At 41.8% G+C, this 26,349-nt stretch overlaps 1 protein-coding gene across 6 annotated transcripts in view; it reads left to right on the top strand.

Annotated features, from left to right (window-relative positions):
* The window catches only part of PPFIA1 (PTPRF interacting protein alpha 1), a 94,370-nt gene that overhangs the window by 51,933 nt on the left and 16,088 nt on the right, over nt 1–26,349 (top strand). For 3 of the 6 annotated variants that reach the window (XM_074230858.1, XM_074230859.1, XM_074230860.1), the window contains 10 exons: nt 1,402–1,533; nt 2,523–2,585; nt 3,481–3,563; nt 3,671–3,806; nt 4,537–4,760; nt 5,486–5,717; nt 6,876–6,992; nt 10,193–10,344; nt 14,384–14,556; nt 16,868–16,961. In XM_074230858.1, the coding sequence (XP_074086959.1) occupies nt 1,402–1,533; nt 2,523–2,585; nt 3,481–3,563; nt 3,671–3,806; nt 4,537–4,760; nt 5,486–5,717; nt 6,876–6,992; nt 10,193–10,344; nt 14,384–14,556; nt 16,868–16,961 (1,406 nt within the window). The remainder of the gene's footprint in view (nt 1–1,401; nt 1,534–2,522; nt 2,586–3,480; nt 3,564–3,670; nt 3,807–4,536; nt 4,761–5,485; nt 5,718–6,875; nt 6,993–10,192; nt 10,345–14,383; nt 14,557–16,867; nt 16,962–26,349) is intronic. The other 3 variants (XM_074230861.1, XM_074230862.1, XM_074230863.1) reach the window with 1 other exon arrangement.

The following is a 26,349-nucleotide window of genomic DNA, read 5'->3' as shown; positions in this document are numbered from 1 at the left end:
CATGGCTTTGAAAGTTGGATTTACAAAAAAACTCCAAAAACTTGAAGATGGATGTAAAACAGGATTTTATATTTGATCTTGCATGCAAGGAGACCTCAGAGTTTTTTGAGTGGGTGTTTAAGATGGTTCAATAGCAGCACTTAGTTTATTGTTTATTTATTTTTTTGGTAGAGGTAGTCAGGGTTTAGTGATTTGCCCAGAATCAATGATCATCTAGTAATTCTCTGTGGTGGATTTAAACTCAGCTCCTCCTATCTCCAGGGCCAATTGCTTTATCCACTGAGCAGTGAATGGATTAGAATGGGGAGAGACATCTAGTAGGTAGATCAACCAGATGACTAGTTCAGTAATTTGAGTCTGCCTCAGGATAGTGATAATGTCTGAGGAGAGAAAGAGATGTTATAGAATATGTTGTAGAATTTGAAAGGCATACAAAGATGACTGAGCAGGCTGGACCATATAACCAAAGAGAAACTGCAAAGAAGCATCCTAGTCAAGGGTGTTAAGGAAACATGACAGAGAAAGATGGTGGACACAACAGGTACCAGGCCAGAGTTCTCCACTGATACCCTCAGGGTGTGCCTTTTGAGGATTCTTTTTTTTTTTTAATTTGAGGCAATGGGGTTAAGTGACTTGCCCAAGGTCACACAGCTAGGTAATTATCAAATGTCTGAGGTTGGATTTGAACTCAGGTTCTACTGACTCCAGGGCCAGCTCTCTATCCACTTCACCACCTAGCTTGCCCCCCCCCCCCCCGGGGGGGGGGGGGGATTTTTTGGAATAAAATGGAGGAGAGCTGCACAAGACAGGGTGAGATGGAACTTCCTAGAGAAAATTCCTAAACCAACATCGTGGATTCCTTTGAGTAGTTGGGTGACCTGTCCCAAAGCTGTTCGTACAAGTGAAATAGATCAGGACTGCCTCAGGTGCTGTTGTCTGGTCTCACTAGTGCCTCCAATTTGAGGAGGTTAATAATGACTGATAGCTAATTAGAATCATTTAGATTACTTAAAGCACCTATTGGGTTTTAAATAAAATGTCAGCAGCTGGATTAGTTTGGACACATTGCCTCCTAGCTTAAATGTAAACATCATTATTTGTAAACATTGGAACCAGAGGTTTTCTCTGCATTTAATGAAGTTTCTTGTCTCCTTTTTTACCATGCACCTCAGTAGCTCTAGACTTTATGGCATGGACTCTGCCATTGAAGACCTTCCTTTATAAAGGACTCAACACACAAGTCCTAGGTCAAGTCACCAACTTCTTTGGAAGTTTTTTCTTTTGGGTATTTGACTCCCTGCAGGTTATTAACCTGTATTCACAGGAAAACAGTCAGGACACAAGAAGAAAAGTAAGAAATTTACTGTTGGGGACTTGGTTCATTTTTTCCTCTTGTTTCAGGCACGGCAGAGAGAAAAGATGAATGAGGAGCATAATAAGCGTTTGTCGGACACTGTGGACAAGCTCCTCTCTGAATCCAATGAGAGGCTCCAGCTTCATCTTAAGGAGAGGATGGCAGCTCTGGAGGATAAGGTACAGAGCTCTGAAGGGGCTGGGCCAGAGGCACCCCTTGGTCTCTATGGGGATCAGTGTAAATGATTAGGCCTAAGTGCTCTTGTGGAAAAGAATATCGCTGGTGCTCATGGATTTGTCCACCAACCTGGACAAAATCTCTCCTATAACGGTCTTCAAAATTAGTTTCAAAGGAAATCAATGAAACAGGATGCTTTGAAAACTAGTAAGTTCCATGAGCAGTGCAGGATCACAGGATTAGAAATAACACACAAACTTTCCTAATTAATGAATGAGCTAACAAAAATGGCAGAAAATATTTAATGTTGAAAGAGTTAATAAACAATATTTTCCAATTTGATATCCAATTTCTACTTTCCATGGCTTTTGTTCATAGGTTGAGTTGATACTCTTTTAAAATGAATTCTCTGCTTCCACAAACTACTGTCTTGTAGAAGACATTTTCTAGGAAATTCATGAGATGGATTTCCTAGCTTAAGGTGTTGCTAGAGGTAGCATGTTTAGAACTGACATTATTTTTTATAATATCAAAATTGCTTTATCAACTTGAAATTGAATTTAATTTTACAAAATGATTAAGGGATTAACAAACCAGTATGGTGATTAAAAATAGACCAAGCATTTATTAATTACCCATGAAGGGCAGTCATCTCAACCCTGGGGAAGATGCAAACTTTAGTGAAGACCTAGTCCCCACCTTGAAGACATTTACACTCACTGAGACTCCAGTCTAGATAAAAGTCTGTCACCCCTTTGAGCTACAAATCAAAATATTAGCCCATTCCATCAAGAGAACAACAAAACCAGGAATGTCTCTCGATGAGGGATAAGCAAGAGCCATGGCTACCCCTGCTGTATCTGATGGTGCTGCTTGCTCCCCACCTGGCTCTTGCCATCCAGCCTCTGCAAATGTGTCTCCAGGCTTGTGGACATAGCTCTCCTAGGTATCAGAAGGAAGACCCTCAGTTGTGTTAATCTTTCTTTTCTAGAATTCTCTGCTTCGAGAAGTTGAAAATGCCAAAAAACAAGTAGAAGAAACCCAGCATGACAAGGTAGTTATAAAACTGGACTGATTTCTGTGGTTTCTTTGTTTTAGGGCTTTTTTTTTTTAACAAGGTAATGGGGTTAAGTGGCTTACCCAAGGCCACACAGATATGTAGTTATTAAGTGTCTGAGGCATGATTTGAACTCAGGTCCTCCTGACTCCAGGGCCCAGTGCTTTATCCACTGCACCACCTAACCACCTCTTCCACTATGAATTTTTACTCTGGTTTCCAAATCCTTTGGATTCTGTGAATTTTTTTTTTCTTGAATGTCTAAAGCTGTTTGGGGAAACTTGGTATCTCAGAGGCTTCTTCATTCTGAGTTGTGTCTATTTTAGGGGTGGGGAACTTTTAGATATAATAATATTTGCCAGCCATACAAAATTCGCAACTGCTATATTTGGTCAGCCATTGAATGAACTCATCCCTAAAAACCTCCTTGATTTATTGAATTTCAAGTACTGCCTGCCATTGCTGCGATAGCTCCAGACCCAATGATTTCTCAGAGACGTTCCCTGTACCTGCTTTAGGGAATTCTCTGGGGTCTGACTCTGGGGAAACCAGGTTGAATAGATTACCCTCAATGACCTGATAACAAGTTCTCATGTTTTATAATTGAGTCTCAAAATCATTTTAATGAAATGTGTAACACTGGAAAAATGACTTCACTTGTTTATTCTACCCAGCAGAAGCAGTGAATTCTCCAAGGTAATTTGGCCTTGGCCACTTGGAGGGAACTGGAGTTGGGATAGGTGCTCCTCTGTGGGGGGATCTGTAGGTGCCAGACCCCCAAGTATTTGAGGCTGTAGATCCAGCTGCAGAGTGGATCCTGAGTTAATTCATGTGCTTTATGCTAAAGTACTCCTTGAACTCAAGAACCTGTTTCTTTTGCCCCCTTTCCCAGGACCAGCTGTTGCTCAGCATGGAAGCTCTGAGGGCTGAAATCGACCAGATGAGGGTGCGCAGCAGTGGCTCGCTGCATCATGGGTGTGTATGGGGGCAGCCCTGCGCTATTACCGAAGAGGGGTTTGGTTTCAGGGATGGGTGTGTGCTTGGCATTCTGTGAGCACTGACTATTTTTCTCTATGTTGCAGGCGCCCACACCTGGGAAGCGTCCCTGATTTCCGATATCCTGTGGTAGAGAGTCCCACTGATCCTTACAGCACCACGTCAGTATTGCGACGGACCCAGAAGGGCCGTCTGGCGGCTCTCCGGGATGAGCCTTCGAAGGTGACTGAGCGCCCTCTGCAAGTCTAACTTTGTTGTCAGTTGTAACCAGCTCTTGATTTAAAGCAGTGGCTGTGTCCCCCGTGATCCTGTCGTACCCTGGTTTCACTGTGAAAGTACTTTATAACTGAAATTAGCTTTGTTGTAGACTTGTACAGTGTTTGGTATTTACGGGATGTTGCCTAACTTAATGGGAGTCCTAGTAATCTGGTGATTGCCCCCCAAGGAAGTAGATTTTGGACAGTCAGCCCAGCCCTGAGCTCTTGATCCTGTGTATAGTTCTGTTTCCTTGATTGGTGGGTTATGGAGAGGCCTTATCCAGGATCCGGTGACTAGACAACAAAGGAAAGAGCATTGAAAGTTGATGTTAATGATTGCTGCATCCTGTCTTAAAGTGGTGCTGTCTTGGGTAGCTCCATTTTGTCTAAATTCGAGTCCTCTGGGTTCTTGATTCCCATTTGGCTATCAGCTTTAGAAGCAACTCTTTTTTTTTTTTTTTTTTTTACCTTTGACCAAAGAGCAGGTTATTGTACATGATGCTCAGGAGCTACAGCCAGGGTGCAGGGAGGGCAACTAGACCCTTGATTTTATTTTTCCTAATTCTGCTGATTGACAGAACAGCTGCAGCATGTGTGTATTGGACTTCCAGTTAGAGGCTTTTCAGCCACGTTGTCTGGGTCTGGCTGCTTCATTTTCTGTCCTGCTGACTCAAACTTGAGTTGATTGTTTTTAGGTACAGACTCTGAATGAACAGGATTGGGAAAGAGCCCAGCAGGCGAGTGTCTTAGCCAATGTGGCCCAAGCGTTTGAGAGCGATGTCGAAGTGTCTGACGGTGAGGATGACAGAGATACCATTTTCAGCTCCGTGGATCTCCTGTCACCGAGTGGGCAGGCCGATGCCCAGACATTAGCCATGATGCTTCAGGAGCAGCTGGATGCCATCAACAAAGAGATCAGGTATGGTTGGATTTGTGACTTTGCATAACACACAGAGCTGGCATGTTTCTGTGGACATCAAGCAAATCCAAAGCCTGAGTCTTATTTGGATTTTTGAGATAACCCAATGGGATATTTTCTAAGCCTTCTCTTATTTTATAAGTCTAATGCAATGGGGGAAGGCCTGTAGGAGAGAACCTGTGCTGAGGGCACTGGGTGGAGTAGGCACAGTGATGGAATCAGGAGCCTCATCCTCCTCACTGCATTTGTTTTACAACCAACTTCCTTGGGTGACTGAGCCTCAGACTGCCCCAGGGTACCACTTTTTATGTTTTCTTTGTTGTATGGGAACCTCCCAACTACTGTCAGACCAGTGAAACCTAAGGGCCTGTCTTTGATCCATCTAATGGTAATGGGGCAAATGCTGACCCTGGCCTGTGGGAGGAAGCAAAACATCATCTGGCTGGATCTAGTACCCTAGTACCTTTGGGGTTATTGTCTACTCCAGAAAGGCAGAGGCCCAAACCCAGCTGTGCAGGATGCTTCTGCCTTGGTTGGAATAGGCCTTCTGGTCCCTGGGGCATCTTGGGCTATGACCTTGACATGAATGCCAGCCATGTGCCAGCTCTAAGGTTTAATATCCAGACCAAGGAAGCAGAGCCCACCCTCTGTTCTGCTAGAATACACCATGTCAGGAGAGGCAGCAGATATGTGGATGGCTTGAGTAATGAACCCTTTTGTTTTAGATTGATTCAAGAAGAAAAAGAAAATACAGAGCAGCGGGCAGAGGAAATTGAAAGCCGTGTGGGTAGCGGGAGTTTGGACAATCTCGGGCGCTTCCGGTCACTGAGCTCCCTCCCCCCCCATCCTGGCTCATGCCTCGCCGGGTCCTCCCCTCCGGGGAGTGGCCGCTCCACCCCAAGGCGGCTCCCCCACAGCCCTGCCCGCGAGGTGGACAGGCTGGGGATTATGACTCTAGTAAGTCTCCGCCCTTTTTATCTCTCCCTTCTTTCTCTGTCTGTGGGCTCTCCTGTCCTCTTACACTCTTGTTACTTATGTAGTGTCTTTGCTAGGGAGCAAACTCAAAACTGAGGGAAACTGATTTTGTATTTAGTGTAGTTAGTTTTCACACCACTCAAGTGTCTTCATGTTCTTGAAGGCCATCCCAGGGACACAGTCCCCTTTGTGGACTGGCCTGGTGTAAATAGCATAAATCTACCAAGTCAGGAGTTGCCTCGTATCCCAGCAGATCTCCCAGTGCAGTCAAGGGGCAGAGCAAAGAGAAGGTGTGGGCAGGGAGCAAGTTCTTCTGATGACATTCCGGAGGAGACCGGGCTTCCAATACTTTTGCAGAGACTAAGCCACCTCACAGGCAGACAGCTGGCCCTCATGGGCAGCTCCGAGTCTTCCTGGGCCAAACTAATTCTCAGAAAATGGCAGCATTGCCCGCTGATTCCCAAGTTGCCTTCAGGCAGAGGGAGGCCACATCCTGTCTGGGCTTGAACCTCGAATCCAGGGCAACTGTCTAGCTGCTCTGAGGTGCTTCCCACCTTGGAGAGGCTGGAATGAGAAAAGGGCCAAACCCACAGGCTTTAGATGGATAGATGTGGGCCTGCAGTTGCTCCCATGTCCTCAGGTGCCTACAGCCTTCACTGTGAAGATGTCACCAAATGGCTTGTTTTTACATTTTACTATTTTACTACTGAATACTGTATGGTTTTCCCCTGCATGTTGTCCTTGTTGCCACCTTCTGCCCTTTCCTTTATTTCTTTCTTTTGACCCCTAATAGTTTTATTACTAGTTAGTTCATCTTGATTTTTCCATGGGTTGTTAGTCAACATACTGTTGTCTCTATCCTACTGAATTTGGTGTCCTTGCTTATATGACATCTGGGCCAGGGCAGGTGGTGGTGCCCTTTGGTGATCTGACCCTGCCTTTGCCATCCCCATTCCTGGAAGATGCGCACCGTTTTTGGCCTGCCCTCCTTAGGGGCTTTGGCTCTTTATACTGATGCCTACCAGAAAATCTGTAGAGGGAAATTGGGTGAAACTCAGTATGCTGGCTAACAAACTCTGGATTTATTGCTATTATTGGTTTTGATTTTGTGTATTATCCTTTTTTGTTTTATTATTTTAGCCATCTCCAGATTCATTTTTAATCCAGACCTCTGTTCCCCATCAGTCTGTAGTTTATTCATCTTCTTCCCCTCCCAGTTCCACCCCATCCTATAATGAGGCTTCACAGCACTCTCAGGTAAAACAAAATCAACTTTTTTTGAGTGAAATTGTGTGTCTGTATTGGACTTTGAAGATATGAGTGGGGGGTTTCCCTTTTTGGTCTTTGCAGTGTTTTGGTTAGCTTCAACTGTGGCATGGTGAATGTTCACATTTTTTTCTTGTTATGTTATCTTTCTGTTATGTATATCATGAGCATCTTCCCTCCTTCCCTATTTTCTTCTTGATACAGTTTTATGAAATGCAGCAGGTAAAAGCAGGTTTTTTTGCAGGTCTTGCTGTTCTGTGACCTCAGACACTTTGTTTAAACAAATCCGTTAAATTGCCTTCTGCCAAAATCTCAAAGTAGACTGGTAGGATCTATTAAGAACTATGGACAATTAGTTTGAAATCTTTGACCCGTAAAGAAGCTTTTGACTTCTCCGTATGATTTGCTATTGCAATGAGTTGGGGGGGAAGCAGGTTGGATCATTTTAAAACAGGTCACATTCCAGGCCCTGGGTTCCATTACAGCAAATTTTCACTGTCTGAGAATTCTTTTGTTTGACTTTGAATCTTTATGATTAGAATATTAGTAAAAAATAAATGACAAACTGATTATGGAGTTGTCATAGGAATATGGAATCTAATGTTGTTTTAGAGTGTTTTTTATATTGTGCTGAGCTTCATCATGAACATTTAAGAATTACATAATTTAATTACATGAAAATCATTTATCATTGACAGATTCCTTTTTCTTCCTCTCACCCTTTCTCATTATTCCTCCTTAATGTCTTCTCCTTCCTAATGTTTTTATTTTCAACTGTAGGGTTTATAATAAAACTGGTTTCTCTGAATTTCTGAATTTCTTTTCTTTGCATGCAATCTTTCAGCCTAGTGATTTAAGGAAACATCGTAGAAAGGTAAATGATTTAGCAAATTCAACTAACTTTTTCATAAACTTTTATTTCAGAAGTATGTTCCCAAGAGTGGATCTTTAGAACAAATCAGTTCCATAATGATACTAAGTCTGGCACCACTGGGATAATTTTTATGTGTTCCCAAGAAACCTGAGCTTCTTTTCCTCTAGAGATGCAGAATAATCTCTCTCCTCTCCTTCCTCTATCCCCCCTGGGTGGTTTCAAGATTTGATGAATATTTTATAAAATATTCATTTGGAATCTTAATGATTGACTTGATTTAGGCCTATAATTTTAAGAAGAATTTAACCCAATGTCTCACTACTTCTGTGATTCCCTTTATGACATGGGATCTTCAGACCCCTTTGGCATCCTGGGAGGGTTTCTGGAGTTCTCAGATTAACATTAAAATTAACATAGTAGATTTCATTTAAGGGAAAGGGGGGGGCAGCATATTTGTGTGGACATCTATATAGATAGATATAGATATTAATATCCACACACATAGACACAGATGCATACAAAAAAAATGGTACCTCATGTTGGCTTGTTACCAATAGCAATGGTAATACGGTTATTGGTATCTAGTGTGGGTGTGGGTGCCTATGGACACACCCATTCATAGACCTCCTGAAATCTACCCACAGCTTCCAGGTTGAAAATTTTTTTTTTAATTTTTTAAAATTTATTTAAGGCAACGGGGTTAAGTGATTTGTCCAAGATCACACAGCTGGATTTGAACTCTGGTACTCCTGACTCCAGGGCTGGTGCTCTGTCTGCTGTGCCACCTAGCTGCCCCTGAGAATTTTTTTTTTTAAAGCCTCCCTGACGGATGTTTGTCCAACCTATTTGGAGGAACAGGAAGCCATGGCATTCTGAAAGTATTTTAATTATCAAAATGGGAAACTGGCTAGTTCTGACCTGTCTTCCAGGGCCTTGTGCTCACTGCCTCTCAATCAGAGCCAGGTATCTTTCTTGTGGCCAGCTCTCCAGTGTGAGATGGTTGCATAGACATCTTCTGCCAGTCCCTGCTCATTTAGTGCCCTCCAGCAAAGAGAAATAGTCTTCACATTTCAAGTGCCCCTCCTGAGATACACTTGGTTGAATGACAAGTGGGGTGTCCTGCAATGACCACGGTTGTTATCTCTCACACTGGCTCAGTTGTCCCTTCCTTCCACCTTGTAATAGATGAGTAAAAGATTGAAGGGAGTCTCATTTACATCAGGTCTTTTTCACATGTGTCTGTAGAATTAAGTTTTAAGTGAAGTTTTTGCTTTTTTATCTTCTCTCATGAGTAATGATGGATAAATTAGAATGGAGCCTTTCATGTCAAGTGTTTCATTTTTTTTTTTAATTCTAGCTTTAAAAAGCTTAACCCTGCTTATGCCAAACCCCATTAAATTAAACTAAAACATAGTGCTGTTCATCAGTTTGAAATGGTAACCTTGGTATTTCAAAAAGTATGTAAGTGCCTCCAGTATGCCAGGCCCAGTAGAGAGTCTGTTTGATGTGGTCCTTTCTCATGGCTGCTCAATGCAAGCAGTCTATCTAAGTGGAGTGACTGTAATACAGAACTGTGGTCATGTTTTCTTGTGCATTTATAAGCAAATAGAACAAATAGAATTAATATTGCTTAATGGATTGCTAGCAGCTTCAAGGGAATCATACACCCACCCCCACACCCACCCCTGTTACCCCTTAACCTCTTGCACACTTTCAGTCAGGAAGTAATGCCAATTTAATGGCAAAACTTGGCCAGGTTGAAGAAAATCATTTTTAACAGTAACAGAGGCTTTGGTCTCTAAATCTCAGGAAGCCATTCATGACCGTTTCCTAGAAATCATAGAATCTTAGAACTTGGAGGTGGGAGCTTGGGTACCCGAGGCATGCTGGCTTGGAGGCCTGAAGTCCCAGATTCTGATGCCCCTTGGTTCATTCCTTATCCTCACAGAACAGCCATTTCCTCATCTGTATGATGTAGAGATTCATTCCCATAAGCATATTTGTCATTTTTCTAAGAGCTGCTGTCTCTGAGGCTCAATGCAGGCTCATCCTGGAATTGGTGAGGGGGCAGTGACTCCTGGACCTGGGTTATTTCCCCAATCTTTTGGTGTTTGTTTAGTTTTTCCCCTTTGGTTACTCTGCTTTTCCTGCTACATCACTTCCCTGAATGGGTGTGCGGCATAGCCAGGGTTCGGCTCTGTTCAGAGCAAATAGCATATTTGGGGGGAAAGGATAGTGGGTTCAGGTTTTAAATTCCAAGAGAAGACTACATCAGTTACATCTCCCAGTAGTTCTTAATCTCTTTCATCTCTTCTAGTTGCCAGCTTCAAGAGAAGAGGTACGAGATGACAAGACAACTATAAAATGTGAAACCTCCCCGCCTTCATCCCCAAGGTCCTTACGTTTAGACAGACTTCACAAAGGAGCTTTGCACACAGTGAGCCATGAAGACATCAGGGACATTAGGAAGTAAGTGCCTGGAGGACTGCAGTCTGCCAAATCACCTACTTTTGACTTGGGATTTCTCAACATTAAATTACTTTAATGTACGATGTAGCTTGTCTTCCTCTCTCCATAGAAGGTTTGCTAAGGAGGTGAAGCCTTCTTCTATAATCTCAATGCTGATTTGGCACAAATTCTATTATTATTTTTTTTTTTTTTTGGTTTTTTGGTTTTTGTTTTGTTTTTTAGCATTTTGCAAGGCAATGGGGTTAAGTGGCTTGCCCAAGGCCACACGGCTAGGTAATTAAGTGTCTGAGACCGGATTTGAACCCAGGTACTCCTGACTCCAAGGCCGGTGCTCTATCCACTGCGCCACCTAGCCGCCCCCACAAATTCTTGAACAGCCTTTTGATAGGATTCTTAACAGCCATTTCTTTAAAAACTGCTGAGAAATAATGATCAAACAAGGTCTTGTTTATAATGAGTTCTGCCCAGGCGGCTAGGTGGCGCAGTGAATAGAGCACCAGCCCTGGAGTCAGGAGTACCTGAGTTCAAATCCATCCTGAGACACTTAATAATTACCTAGCCGTGTGGCCTTCGGCAAGCCACTTAACCCCACTGTCTTGCAAAAAAAAAAAAAAATCCTAAAATATAATGAGTTCTGTCTGCTGTGCCTGAACTTATTTCTTCTCACTGTCCCTGAGGGAAACGCAGCTTACAGGTGACCCATCTGAATTCTGACTAGGCATGCCACTACTACCCCCACCCCCATTGTGCCAGATTAGTGAAGTTTTCACTGTAACTTAATTTGACCTGTAGAAGTAGATATTTAGTTCTCCTGTCCAAACCCTCATTCTTAGAAGATGTTATTTTGAGTAGTTTTTGAAAGGTTTTATTTCATATGATACTAAGTCAACCTTTGATGTATTGTGAGGACAGGTTTGGTAAAATTGTTTGCAAATTATTTTCTGTATAAAACTTTCAAATGCATGATATCAAATTTTAGTGTTGGAGCCTGTTTTGCTTTTTGATAAATTTTTGTCTGCATGAAATCAGACTTCTAGGTATCTGTAGTTTTGCCCTGGAGGCAGTAATAAATGACCAGGCTTGTTATTCCAAAAATAACTATAAATTCTATTTCACTTCATATCCTGTGGATTTTAAACTTCTCTTTAAAAGACACTTGTGTGGTGCAGTGAATAGTTTGCAGCTTTGAGTGTGAAAGACCAAAGTTCAGATTTGACTTTAGACATTTTAGCTGTTTGACTCTGGACAAGTTACAGAACCTCTGACTCAGTTTCCTCAACTGCAAAATGGTGATGATAATAATAACTATTGCCCAAAATTGGGAGTTTTATTTTATTTTCAATGCACAGATAGTTTTCTGCATTTGTCCTTTTGCAAAGCTTTTGAGTTCCACGTTTTTTCTTTCTCTCTCTTCCCTCCCAGCTCCCCATGGAAGCAAACAAATCTCATATAAGTTGTATAATCATGTTTAACTATTAGTCATGTTGTGAAAGAAGAATTAGAACTAGGGGGAAAAACCCTTGAGAAAGTAAGAAAAAAAGTTTAAAAAAGTGAACAGAATATGTCTGCTCTGCATTTAGACACCATAGTTTTTTCTCTAGCTGTGGAAGGCATGGTCTATCACAGGTCTTTTAGGATTGTCTTTGATCACTGAACTGCTGAGAGGGGCTGCATGTTGCTTGTCTCACTATGGTGCTGTTAACAAGTGGAATATTTTCCTGGTTCAGCTCATTTCACTCAGCATCAGTCCTTGCAAGTCCAGGTCTTTCTGGGATCACGTCACTCATGATTTCTTACAGAAGAATTATATTCAGTTACATTCATATACCATAATTTGTTCAGACATTCTCCAATTAATGGGCATTCACTAAGTTTCCAGTTCTTTGCCACCACAAAAAGAGCTGCTGTAAATATGAATCCTTTCCCCCCTTTGTGGTGATACTGTCTGAGTTTTCCCACATCCACTCTAACATGGATGGTTTTCCTTTTGCCATTTTGGTCAATCTGATAGGTGTGAGATGGCATATTTGTTTTAATTTACATTTCTCTAAGGCGTGATTTAGAGCATTTTTTCATATATCTATAGATAGCTTTAATTTCTTCTGAAAACTGCCTCTTTATGTTTCTTGACCATTTATCAATGGGGTAATGACTTGTATTCTTATAAATTTTACTTATTTCTCATTTGGGAAGTGAAATTTGTATCATAAATGCTGGCTGTAAAAATGGCTTCAATTTTTTTTTTTCGAATTTTTGTTGGATAGGTTTTGTTTGGGCAAAATTTCACTGTTTATAGTTATGGTAGAAAATCAACTAAAAAACCTACTTGAAACAAGTAACCTTTAGCAAAATAGCAGGATCTAAATTAAAACTGTATAAATCATCAGCATTTATTTACCCACAAAGCCCAACAGCAAGAAATTGAAAGAGATTCCATTTTCATTAACTGTAAAGAACTTAGAATCTTCCTGCAAAGACAAAGCCAGGAACTTTATGAGCATAGTCACAAAATACTTTTTATACAAATAAAATCAGAGCTAAATAATTGGAAAACTGTCAGATGTTCATGATGTAGGCTTAGCTAACATCAAAAAGGATAATTCTACCTAAATTAAATTACTTATTGACTGCCATACCACTCAAACTACCAAAATAAATTTTACAGAGGTAGAAAACTAGTAACTAAATTCATTCGGAAGAACAAAAAGATCAAGGTTATCAAGGGTATTAATGGAAAAAATGCAAAGGAATTAGGCTCAGCCCTACATATCTAAAATGCTATTATAAAGCAGCAGTCTTTAAACTTGTCTGGTACTGGCTAAGAAATAGTGATGGATCAGGGGAATAGACTAGGTGCAAAAGAAACAGTAGTAAATGACTAGTAATCTACTGTTTGATAAACCCAAAGATTCTAGTTTCTGAGCTAAGAACTCACTATGTGCCAAAAACTACTGGGAAAACTGGAAAATAGTATCCTAGAAACTAGGAATAGACTCATATATCATAACCTATACCAAGAGAAGATCAAAATGCGGACAAGATTTAGACATAAGCTAATTAATTAGGAGAATAAGAAATAGTTTATCTGTCAGATCTATGGAAAGGGAGGAGTTTATGACCAAAGAATAGTTAGAGAAGATTATAAAATACAAAACACATAATTTTGATTTCATTAAAAGTGTTTTGCACATATAAAATCGAGGTAAGCAAAATTAAGAGTAATGCCCACAGCTGGAAAACAGTTTTCATAGCTAGAGTTTCTGATATATAGAGTTTCAAACATACAGAGAAATGAATACAGTTTATAAGAACACAAGTCATTCTCCAATTGATAAATAGTCAAAGGATATGAATAGGCAACTTTTCTGAAGAAAAACTTCAAGCTACTTACACCTAAGATTGTTTTTGAGGATCAGCTGAGATAATGCATGTAAAACTCTTTACAAACAGTAAAACAACATGTGAGGGTGGCTAGGTGGCGCAGTGAATAAAGCACCGACCCTGGAGTCAGGAGTACCTGGGTTCAGATCCAGTCTCAGACACTTAATAATGACCTAGCTGTGTGGCCTTGGGCAAGCCACTTAACCCCATTGCCTTACAAAAAAGAAAAGAACCTAAAAACAAAACATGTGACTTCGAGGAGGAGGAGGAGGAGGAGTACAGAGCTGAAATCAATGCAGATAAGCTTTGAAAAAACCACAAATGCATGTTGGTAGCACTTTCCCACGTGGGAGCAATCTTATACCAACTATTAGAGCAGGCTTAATGTTCTTTGCATGTGCAACAATTTCAAATAAATCTTTACAAAGAGTGATTTTAATTATGCTGGATGTGAATCTACAATTTTTAGAAATCCTTTCCCTGCTTACATTGTTTGTGTTTTCTAAGTTTTGCTTACTAACATTTGAAATAAATATCACATTTGTTTTCTGTAATGGGCTGGAATTTTTTATTTAAAATGTGAAGAGTAAGAATTATATATAATTTGTTAGTTTCATTATACATAGTTTAAGAATTAAAAATACTTGTTTATTTCAAGTTCCACAGGTTCACAAGATGGTCAAGTCAGCAATCCTAGCAGCAGTAATAGCAGCCAGGATTCTCTTCATAAAGCACCCAAAAAGAAAGGAATCAAATCCTCAATTGGTCGCTTATTTGGGAAAAAAGAAAAGGGTCGACCTGGACATATTGGCAAAGAGTCACTAGGGCCAGGTCAGTTGTTTTCTAGTTGTTTTTGTAGGCATTTGTATTGGCTTAACTTATTTCATTTTAATTTCAAGTGAGAATGCTTTGATTTTTTAAAATTAAGTGCTCATTTTATTATAAACTCAATTTTTGACATCAATAGCTAATTAATATGGTAAGAATGACCTGTAATGTGGAATCGGTGGTTTGCAGTCCGATTCACCTCTAGACAGTCAGAAACTCTCTTGTGTTGGAAGGACTCTCAGAGGTTCTGGTGTCCAGTTTCTTCTTAAGGGAAAGCCTCTCTAGAACCATTCCAATGCATGAATTATCAAGTCATTGATTTTTAGTGAAGAAGAGATTCCACTGTCCCCACCCACTTCGGGAAGGCTTCCCAATCCAGTTTCTGCTTTCTTGTCATTGCCAGTCTGAACCCTCAGGTTTAGCTGAAGGCATCTGATCACTTCCTCTTGCATGTGAATTTTAAATCACTTTTAATTTTGAAAGTTGACTTTTAAGTCCATCCCAATTGTTATATCAATTGCCTGGTATACCTCCCTCAAAATTACCTTTTTGGAATCCATTGTTCTTGGATTTTGCCCCTTCCAAGTCTACTGAAAAATCATTGAATCTTGACTCCAGTATGTTCGATGTTTCTTCCAGATTTGGTTTATCTGCATATTTGAGAAGCCCGACCCTGTTATTCTCTACTGTAGATCCTTTCCAAAGTGAGATACCCTCATTGGTAACTAATCTGGGGTCTGAGTTATTTAATCATTTCTGAACCTCACTCACCATATTTTCATCTGGTTCTGTCTTATCCAGAACTAGAAATCCTTTCATCTGTTTTGGAACTTTCTGAAAAATCAAAGTTAATCTTCCTAGTATTAAAGTGTTTCTGAGATCTCTCTCAACCATACTATTTATTCTGCAGGCACTAGGAGCCTGTGAGCTTTCATCGCTGGATAGACTGTATGCTTATGCTACATCCTTAAGAGAGTGCTCTAGGGGCGGCTAGGTGGAGTAGTGGATAAAGCACTGGCCCCGGAGTCAGGAGTACCTGGGTTCAAATCCGGTCTCAGACACTTAATAATTACCAGCTGTGTGGCCTTGGGCAAGCCACTTAACCCCATTTGCCTTACAAAAAAAAAAACTAAAAAAAAGTGCTCTCATATCTTCATTCTTCAGTGAAATAAGTCAAAGCCTAACTATGTATATAGTCCATGATTAGGATGGAATGTGTGGCTGGGGAGAAAATACTTTCCAAGTTGGTTTTTATTTACTAAAAAATATACATGCTTATACAATGATTTTTAAAATAAAAAATTGAATTTGACATTACTAATGTTCAGTTATTTCCAACCTGGAGGCTTCTTACACTGTAGAAGAATATCGGATCTTGTGAGGGGTCACTTACCTGGAAGCAGAAACATCCTGGTGTGTCCTTGCTCCTGTTCCCTTACCAGATCTGCCCTTGAGACTGTTTGCCAAACACCTAGTAACACTGATGCAGTAGGGGTTTTCATATATTTTTCCCCTGGCACCTAAAGTCTATAAAACTACCTACTTATTCCGGATATTTGATTTTATTTGTAATTTTTTGTAGTATTTTATGCAATTTAAAAATGCTAAGAAAGGATTTTTAGACTTTACCACATTAATTGGCAAAGGGAGCCATGACCCAAAGGCAATTAAGACTGCCATTTCTGGAGGTATGTCTCGGTTTGGGAGACCGATTGGAATGGGATACCGGCAATGAAGCTGAGATAAAAGAAAGTTATTGTCAGTTTCCATTCTCTGCCTGGGCCTCCTTAGTATCCTGTAAGCCTGCTTCCTACTCTGTACAAAACTGAGTTTTGAGTGAATTTCCTAGAGAGATAAAATCATTGGATAACAGACATCTTAAAAGTTAGTGCCTTTCTAATTATGCCCCCCCTACTTTAGGGTCCTGCTATTTGTGACTTCCTTACCTCTTCCCTGGACCCCCCTGGGCTGGCAGTTTTTACGGGCCATGTAGAGACCCTAAATGAAGCAGCTCTAACTGCTCCTCCCCAGCATACCAGGGCCAGAAACAGGCTGCTGTTGTCCAGGCACTAATAATAAGTATGTTTGAGTTTTGTTGGACCTCGTGGTTTGGCATTTACCTTCTCTAGGGCCTTGGTCCCAAGAGCTGTAATTGTTCACAGAAGTCCTTTCCCTGAAACCGGTTTTTTCTCTCATCTGCCAGTTGTACTGTCAAATGCTTGCTCTCTGAGAACTAGTGACTAGCCACTTGTTGCTGATAGCGCCCTGCCTGCTATTTTACAGTCTTCACCTCTTGAATCTTTTGTCTTTGTAGCTGGAGGGACAGACACAGACACTTCCTCTCAAGATGCGTTGGGGATTAACAAATTGGGCAGCCAGGCTGAAAAGAATCGAAAGCTACAGAAAAAGTGAGTTATTTGTCATCTTTTTCTGTTCCACTGTCTTTTTCTCAAAGGAATGACTCTTTTTAATGAATTGATTTGTTAATTGTGCTATTTGGCGTTTCATGCATTTTATTATCTGCTCCTGAGAAAGAATAGACTCTTTTAATAGACCACATGCTAAAATTTGATTTTCTGAAATTCTGAAATCTATCTGCAGCAGATTTTCAAAATAAAATCCAATTTGATAAAATAGTCATTCAGAAATTATGGAATTCGGCCCTTTAGGCTCCATTTCATAGAAACAGAGAATCTGAGTATTATAGGAAGGGACCCTGGAGAGCTTCCCACCTGACCCAGACCTCCAGAAAACTCCTCCCCTCCACAGGAGGCAGGTGTCCACCTGATCCTGCATCACTTTGACTCTCAAGGCAACCTCAGTGGTAAACCAAGGCAGTGGGCACCCTACCAGTGTTTTTGGTGTGCTGGATCCATCCATTGTTAATTTAAAAATGACTGTCCTCCCTCTCCTTGAACTCATGTTGCAGTGAGGCAACAATACACAACTAACTTTGTACAGATAAAATGGGTGGATGAGTATGTGTGCGGGGGTGCGCTGCCAGCACAGTAGAGGGAGGCACCAATGTGAAGGAGTCCTAAGAAAGCCTTCTTGGAGAAAGTGCACCTTAGCTAAGACTTTGCCCACCTGTGCAGTGTGACTGAGTCTCTTCTTTGTGTTAGTGGAGCAGATTGACACTTGGTCCCTGGAGGATCAGGTGCGGTAGGTTCCACCTGGTGTCTGTCCAGCAGTTCTGTCTGGTTGTGCTTACTTTCCTCCTACCTCCTGTCGCCATATTGTTCCCTTGGACTGCTTACAATGGACATGGCTACAAGACATGGAGCCAAGCAGAGAATGCTGGGGCGTTCTAGGAGATGGACCAGAAAGGGCTTCCCTTGAACCTGTCAGTCCTCTCAAGCCCCCCCTGGACTCAGGCCTCATCTTACCTCTATCTTGTCAATGTTTCCGCAAAAAATTCTTTTGAAATTTATGCAGTACTTTATTTGCTTTCCCCTTATTTATCTATTTATTTATTCATTCATTCATTCATTTATTTATTTACTTATTTAATTGTCTGTTTGTCTGTTTGTTTTTTGGTTACCTGCAAAGCTAGTTGGCAACAGTCATCCTTTTGTAAGCTTTTGAATTCCACATTTTTCCATCTTGCTCTTCCCATCCCTATTCTTAGGCAGTAGACAGTCTCACATAGATTGCCCATGTACAGTCTCCAGAATATTTCTATATTAGTCAAGCTGTTTATACAAAAATTAGAAAAATTTTATCAGATGCTTTCATAAAGCCACTTCTACAGGACTTGCTTGGTCTACTTGCCAGATAAACCTGTCACCCTGTCACCACCGTGCACATGCTCAGTGCTTCTAGATGGCCTCGGACCCTCCTTGTTTAAATAGGCTCTCTCAAATTGGCCAGTAAACAGTTCAAGCTCCATTCCCTGCCATTTGTAGATTCTTTTTGTTTGGCTAACTGGGGTATTTTTTTGAGGTATTTATTTGAGGTAATTTTTGAGGTATTCTCTGACCAGCCTCTTGTTCTAAATCATCTTTCATTGTTCTAGGTTCAGGAGGAAAATAGGGAGAGACTCTGCTCCTTTGCCACTGTCAGACCTTTCTGTATTTCTTATGGGTTTACACCTAGCATTTTGTGCCCAGTTTGTCTATCTCAAATTCTTCTGTGCAGGTCGCAGGATGACTCAGTGGATTGAGTGCTGGGACCAGGGGTAGAAAAACCTGAATTCAAATCCAGCTTCAGACACTTCATTGCTGTTTGACCCTCATCTAGTCACTTAATGTCTTTTTTGCATTAGTCCACTAGAGTAGGAAATGGTAAACCAGGATAACCCCAAATGGAGCCACAAAGAGTCGGACAGCAATGTATTTCTATTTGATTAATGAACATTGTATAGAAGTTTAGCCATCTGCTTTCATGGAGCATTTGGGAGAAGTAGAAGACCCCATTCTGCATTTTCAACCATTTTGTTTAAGGTAACATAGTTTATAAAACTTAAATTCTCATTTATAAGTTTGATGGGAAGGAAAATGGTGTGTGAAATAATCGTAGGAATACTGGGCACTTGCCAATTGTGTAGTTTACTCTGTATTCAATGTCAGTTTTTCACTGTCATGTTTTTCCCCTGACCACTTAAAGTTCAGTGACAGAACATTCTAAAAGCTTGTCCTTGACTAACAACAACAAAAAAAGACTTGACTGTGTTTCGCAGACAGGCTTGCCCCATATCTGTTAGGGAGGGAGCACTGAATCTTATCTTTGACCTCTTTAAATACCAATGTGGAAAAGTTAAAAATGGATGAGCTTGATAGGAAGAGGATCCTGATAGACTGGAAAATAAAATTGATCCTACTTCTGAAACAAAATAGGAGCTTTGTCATCTAAGAGATAAGCTACTCACCTGAGAATGGAAAAGAAGACTGAAAGCCATTGGGAAATGGGGGGGGGTGTCTTTGGTTATGTCATTCAGTCAGGTGCTAAGAAAATGGAGTGACCACACATAGAGTATTTTGTGTGGACTTGATATAATTAGTAACCAGTAGCCTGTGAATAGAATCATTTCTGGTGGTATCTGATAGTCCCAGAGATTAGCAGTATTAGTTGGTATTCATTTCCAGGGTTGCTTGTCTACAGCTCTCCTTCTATGGCTACTGGGAAACCTTGACCCCAAGGTGGAAGGAATCATTCTAGATCTGCTTGCATCTAATCTCTCCCTTCTCCCTCCCATCCTCCTGGCATTTTTCCTTTACATTAATAGTCCATTAGTCCTCTGACCCTGCTAACCTCTCTTCTGTAGTATAGGTTGCCCACACCAGTTCTTCACTGTGGGTGATGAATGTTGGGGAAGAAGAGAGAGATGGAGACAAACCCATCAACCTCCTCTTCCTTTGCCAGGGGCCACCCCTAAAGTGTCAAGGGACACTTGGAGAAGAAGCATAACTTGAATTTTTTTCCTGGGGCAGAGTTTCTAAGGCAACCTAATGAGGTTATAAATAACCAAGAGAAAGAATGAAATTTATCTTTGAAGTTGACCCATCAAATAAGGATGAATTGCAGAGTCCAAAATTAGGTTAAAAATAGGACACACCTGGAGGAGAGTGAGTTCAAGAGGACCAGAAAATCAGTTTACTTTATTCAGTCAGACCACTGGGACACTTTATCTTGAGGGCATCTGGACCCCAGTGGCAACTTCTTGCTGCCTGTTCTGGAGCCCCTGTTTTGCAGGAATAGACCCATTCTGACCAGTGCTGAGCCATGACTTGCTAAACAGATGACAGCAGGAAGACTGAAGGAGTTTCTTTTTGGTCCAATTGGGGTTATTTTTGTAGAACTTATTTTTTCTCTTGGAAGAGAATTTAAATTGAGTTTGTAGAATGGATAGGTGGCTTTAGTTTTCTTATAAAGTAAGCTTTGATGTAACATTGTATATATTTCTATTAAAGTAAATGAAAATTTATAGAAAAATAATCCCCAAAATCAAGACTAGGGCCTGACTATTAGTTTAGTCATACCAAGAGCTATCAGTTGACCTGGATTCTGGCTTCCCTCTAGCTATTCCCTAGACTTTCCTCAACTCATACCTGTCCTTTGATCCATTATTTCCCAATAATCCCCTATTTATACTTCCCCCACCTCTCTGTTTTAAAATTCCAGCCTCTGCCACCCAGCAGGGCCTTATCTCACCTTTATCAAAGCATAAGCTGCCATGGATACCACCTGTTGATCCACACCCCTGCCTTCAGGAGCCCCCCATCATGCTGTGGCTCTGGCATCTATAGTCAGGAGTGTTCAGAGGCAAAGGCCAGTGAGCAGAACCTCTCCCAGCCCCCTTGCCCATTCACCAGTCTTGGAAGGGTTGGCTGACTGCACTCCAGATCCCATTACATTCTTGTTAGCCTTCTAAACCTTTGCCAGTTTCTGTCAAGGATGTCATCTTGGCAGCCCCTCATCTGTTCACTTCATCCTGCATGTCCAAACAGCTGATGGGTCTGGCTTCTACTTCTCATCAACACTCTGGTACAGTCCCTTATTGGAGATCCCATTAGTTCAAAGAGGTACAATGGAGACCCATCTATTGCTGTGAACTGCTCAGTACATTTCCTGCCCAGGTTGATTGAATCAGCTAAATTCATACCTCCCTGTTCTGTAGATTTAATCCCTTTGAGCCTCTAAAAGGTAAAAATGTGGGCAACTAATGGCCCTAAAACTCACTGTGTTTGACCCCAGTACTCTAAATTTAGTAATTATCTATCTTTTTAGATTTTGCAAGGCAATAGGGTTAAGTGGCTTGCCCAAGGCCACACGGCTAGGTAATTATTAAGTGTCTGAGGCTGGATTTGAACTCAGGTACTCCTGACTCCAAGGCCAGTGCTCTATCCACTGCGCCACCTAGCTGCCCCCCCCCCCGTCCTCTCTTTTCTTTTTTCTTTTTTTCTTTTAAATTTATTTTTTATTCTCATTTTGTACAAATGTTTTTCTTTACATTAATAAAATATACTTGTTTACAAGTAAACAAAATACCCCTCCCCCCATGAATATAGACTTGCTTGGGCAAAAAAGTAAAGGGAGGGAGAAAAAAAATTAAAATTAAAAAAAATAATAGTAATAATTGTAGGTATGGCCAGGTGGTGCAATGGACGAAGCACCAGCCCTGGAGCCACGAGCACCCGAGTCCATATCCAGCCTCGTAAACTCAATAATCACCCAGCCATGTGACATGCAAACCACCCGATCCCCACTGCCCTGCAAAAACCAAAAAGAAGGGAAAAAAAGACCCAAAATAAAATAAAATAGTAATAATAGTAGGGGTGGCGGGGTGGCAGACAGAGCATTGGCGCTTGAGCCAGGAGCACCTGGGTCCGAATATGGCCCCAGACACCCAATGATCACCCTGCTATGTGGCCCCAGGCAGGCCACCCAGCCCCACTTGCCCTGCACCCTCCCCCAAATAATAATAACAAAAAATGTGTTTCAGTCTTTGTTCCAACACCATCAACTCTGTCATGAGTGGATCACATTCTTTATAAGTCCATCACAAAAGTTACTTCCATATTTTTCCAACGTTGCCATTGCTGATCGCAACTCCCTCCTTTCTTATTTCTCCACTACCATGTACTCTGTTTTCTCTCTCCTTTCACTCTGACTCTGCTGTAGGGTCACTGAGTGGCGCAGCAGACAGATCCCTGGTCCTGGGGCCAAGAAGCCCTGAGCCCCCATACCACCCCTTAGGCCCAGAATCCACCTGGCCCTATGGTCCTGGGCAGGCCTTCCAATCCCAGCCCCTTGCAAGAAGTAAAAAAAAAAATGTGTTATATCTGAACACTGTCCCGCCATGGTCCATCCTCTCCTTCTTTATTCACATCCCCACCCCTTCCCCTGCTCCCCCCTCCTTCTTACTCCTTACTCCAGATGTCTATACCCTATTGAGTATATTTGCTGTTTCCTCTCCTAACCATCTCTGAGAGCAAAGGTTCCCTCATTTCCCCTTGCCTCCCCCCTTCCATATCATTGCAGTAGCTCATTGTAATAAAAAAAATATGTGAAATAGCTTGGACTATTCCCCCTCTCCTTTTTCTTTCTCCCATTCCATTTCCTTTTTTTTATTGACTATATTTTTACACCATATTTTATCTTTGAATTCAGCTTTCTCCTGTGCTTCAAATATAAAAGCTCCCTTTACCTGCTCTATTAACTGAGATGGTTCATATGCATATTATCAGTATCATTTTTCTATACATGCAGTTCATCCTCATTAAGTCCCTCATATTTCCCCCCTCTCCTCCAATCTCCATGCTTCACCTGAGTCCTGTATCTGAAGATCAAACCTTCTGTTCAGCTCTGGCCATTCCAAAAGGAACCTTTGAAATCCCCCTGGTTCATTGAAAGTCCATCTTTTTCCCTGGAAGAGGACATGCAGCCTTGCTGGGTAGTTCATTCTTGGCTGCATTCTAAGCTCTTTTGCCTTCCGGTATATTGTATTCCAAGCCCTACGAGCTTCCAATGTAGCTGCTGCTAAGTCCTGTGTGATCCTGACTGCAGCTCCACGATATTTGAACTGTGTCCTTCTGGCTGCTTGTAATATTTTCTCTTTGACTTGGGAGTTCTTGGCTATAATATTCCTGGGGGTTGGTTTTTTGGGATCTCTTTCTCTGGGGGATCGGTGGATTCTCTCCATTTCTATTTTGCCCTCTGCTTCTAGAATATCAGGGCAATTTTCCTGTAGTAATTCTTTGAAAATGATGTCAAGGCTCTTTTCCTGATCATGACTTTCAGGTATTCCAATAGTTTTGAAATTATCTTTCCTAAGTCTGTTTTCCATATCAGTTTTTTTCAATGAGATATTTCACATTTTCTTCTAATTTTTCATTTTTTTTTGGTTTTGAAGTATTGATTCCTGATTTCTGGTAAATTCATCAATCTCCCTGAATTCTATTCTTTGTCTGAAGGATTTATTCTCCTCAGAGAGTTTTCTTCTCTCTTTTTCCATCTGGCTAATTTTGCTTTTTAAAGCATTCTTCTCAATAACTTTTTGAACTGTCTTACCCATTTGACCTAAGCTGGTTTTTAGCATGCTATTTTCTTCAGCATTTTTTTGGATTTCCTTGACTAAGCTGCTGACTTCATTTTCATGTTTTTCCTGCATCTCTCTCCTTTCTTTTCCCAGTTTTTCTTCTAACTCCCTCATTTGATTTTCAAAGTCTTTTTTGAGCTCTATCACAGCCTGAGCCCAATTTCTGTTTTTCTTGGAGTCTTTAGATGCAGGAGCTTGTGCTTCCTCATCTTCAGACTGAGTATTTTGATCCTTCTTGGGCTCATTTGCAAAATATTTCTCAATGGTCTTCCTCTTGTTTCTTTGTTCATTTTCCCAGCCTAAGCCTGTTTTTTGGGGGTGCTTCCTGAGCTTTTGGGACACTCCCACAAGGGTCTCAGTGTGTGAGACTCTGTCCTCCCTCCTGGTCTGTGAATGACCATAAGTGCCCCCCTCTGCCACGGGGCTGAGGTGGGGTGGGGGCTAGACTGCAATCAGGATCTGAATGTGGTCAGAGCCCCAGAGTCCTGTTCCAGGGGCAGAGGACAGAGCTCTGCAATCTCTCTTCACTCCCCTCCCTCAGCTCAATGGGCTCATGCCCTGGGGGCTCCTGCTTACCAGCTCCACCTGCTTCTGTTTCCAGTCTAGGCTGCGGAAAGACCAGGCTGCTGGCTGTGTGCCCTGAGGGCTGGGCTCCATGTGCTCGCTCTGGCAGAGGTCCCCCCCCCCCCCCCCCCCCCGTTCCCCCCCTTTGTGCCCGGTGCTCCCCAGGGTGCAGCTCAGGAGACTCCCCCGCTGCTGTGAGCTGAGGCTCCCAGCACACTGGGGCTGCCTCCAGGAGGCTGAAGTTCTTTGGCTCTGGCAGGCCACCCCTCTGGCCCCGGGGAGCAGAGCCTTTCTGCTCTTTTCCAGGTTACCTTGAGTAGGAGAACTGCCTCACTGGGTCCCTTTGTGGGTTCTGTCTCTCGAAAGTTTAGTTAGAGTCCTTAGTTTGTGAGTTTGTATCAGAGAGCTCCTAAGACTGGATCCCTTCATGTTGCCATCTTGGCTCCGCCTGTCCTCTCTTTTCAACAGGCATTTTCAACAGCTTTGTTCAAGGACTAGAGAAAAGACTGGAGGGTCAGACCTACCCCCTACAAAATCCAAAATCAGAAATAGCTTTTTCTTCCTGTGTGTCTGTCTGTCTGTCTGTCTGTCTCTCTCTCTCTCTCTCTCACACACACACACACACAGGCCTCAGTTAAATTGTCATTTAGCAATAGCAATTACTTTTCAGACTTTGTTCATAAATTGTCCTCCTCCCCTCCCCACCTCACTGTTCCCTATTTTATTTTTAAATTTTAATTTTTGTAAGGAGACATAGTCTGGAGCTAGAATTTTGATGTCTTGAAGCACCCAAAATCCAATCTGTGCTTTGGAATACACCTATGAGTTCCTAGCAAAATTAAAAAGCTCAACATTTTATGATCCAGAGGTTCAGCCAGATGTGCTACTCTGATAGGAAAAACACCTTTTTGGTAAAACCTGTCCCCTCCTCTTCCCTATTATGGTCTGGGATCCTAGCAAGAACTTGCTGGGGTTGGCTTCCAGGTGACTGTACTCACCACATGATTATGGGAGGAATGAAATTATTGTGAGCAACATGAAGTGGAAACTTCACCACGTTGAACTGATTTCAGAGTATTATCACATCCAGAGAATTTTCACACTGTTGACTCTAGCATGAGTAACAGGGATGGGGGGAGAATCTAGCCGACACTGGGAGGGCTCTTTCTGTCTTTGACAAAGGTTTTCAGGGAGCCTCTGCCTCCCACCTGAGCAGCGTGAGGGCTATGGGAGAGGGGCAGTGAATAAGAAGTTGTTGCCCTCTGGCAGACTCCTTAATGGGAACCCTTTTCTTCCACCTCAACATTAGACTCTTTTATAAGCTGAGTTCATAACAGGAATCTTCCTTTTCTATTTCTTCCTGGGCCTCTAGGGTCAAATCAGGGTAAGTTGGTGGAGTAGTTTGGTGTGTTGAATTTGGTGTCAGTGTGTGTTCCAATCGACATTTTAAATACTCAAAAAAGCTTTCATTTATATTTACCAAGGAAGTAGTTCCAGTTTGGGCATGGTATCTCCATTTAAAATGACTCCATCCCCATTGATAACTTCCATGCCGATGATGTGGTGTCATACTTCTTTTAACAGCATGTTGTGTATTTGCGATGTGTGTATTGTAAATCTGTCTTTTTATGATGAAACTTCTAAATTGTGTTTAAAATAATCAGACACCCTATTATCTCCCTCTCCTTCCCCCCTTCTCCCTCAGGTCCTCCTCTTACTGCTCTTTATGGTTTGGAGCTAGTTTGGGGAGTTGGAAGGCTTTGCCACCCAGGCAGAGGCTGCCAAACAGGACAAGGTTCAAGTTTGGGACTGGTGACCCTGGCTGGGTGGCAGATGAGGCAGGACCCACACTCATGGATTACTGATTTGTTGCAAATATACTAGGGTGGCTTTGGGTTTTTCAATTGATGAAGTATTGAATAAAGCATTTAATATATTTAACTTCCCAATTAAAGTGGTGTCCCCCACTCCCCTTCCCTTTCAGTGTAGACTTCTATTGGTCATGTCTGGCAGCTGCTTAGATAGGGTGAGGTTATCAAAGTCTGAGAAAGGAAGCCATTGACCCCTGTGCTTTCTAGTTGTTCAGCTTCTGGGATGGGAAAGGAACAAGCCCTTATTAACCACTGACTGTAAAGGGCTCTATGAATGTGATCTCTTGTGATTCTCACAACAACCCCTTGGGGGGGCTGTAATCA

This window comes from Macrotis lagotis, chromosome 3 (assembly GCF_037893015.1).
Source record: "Macrotis lagotis isolate mMagLag1 chromosome 3, bilby.v1.9.chrom.fasta, whole genome shotgun sequence".
Taxonomy (NCBI): domain Eukaryota; kingdom Metazoa; phylum Chordata; class Mammalia; order Peramelemorphia; family Peramelidae; genus Macrotis; species Macrotis lagotis.
This window is presented reverse-complemented; position numbering and strand designations above follow the sequence as displayed.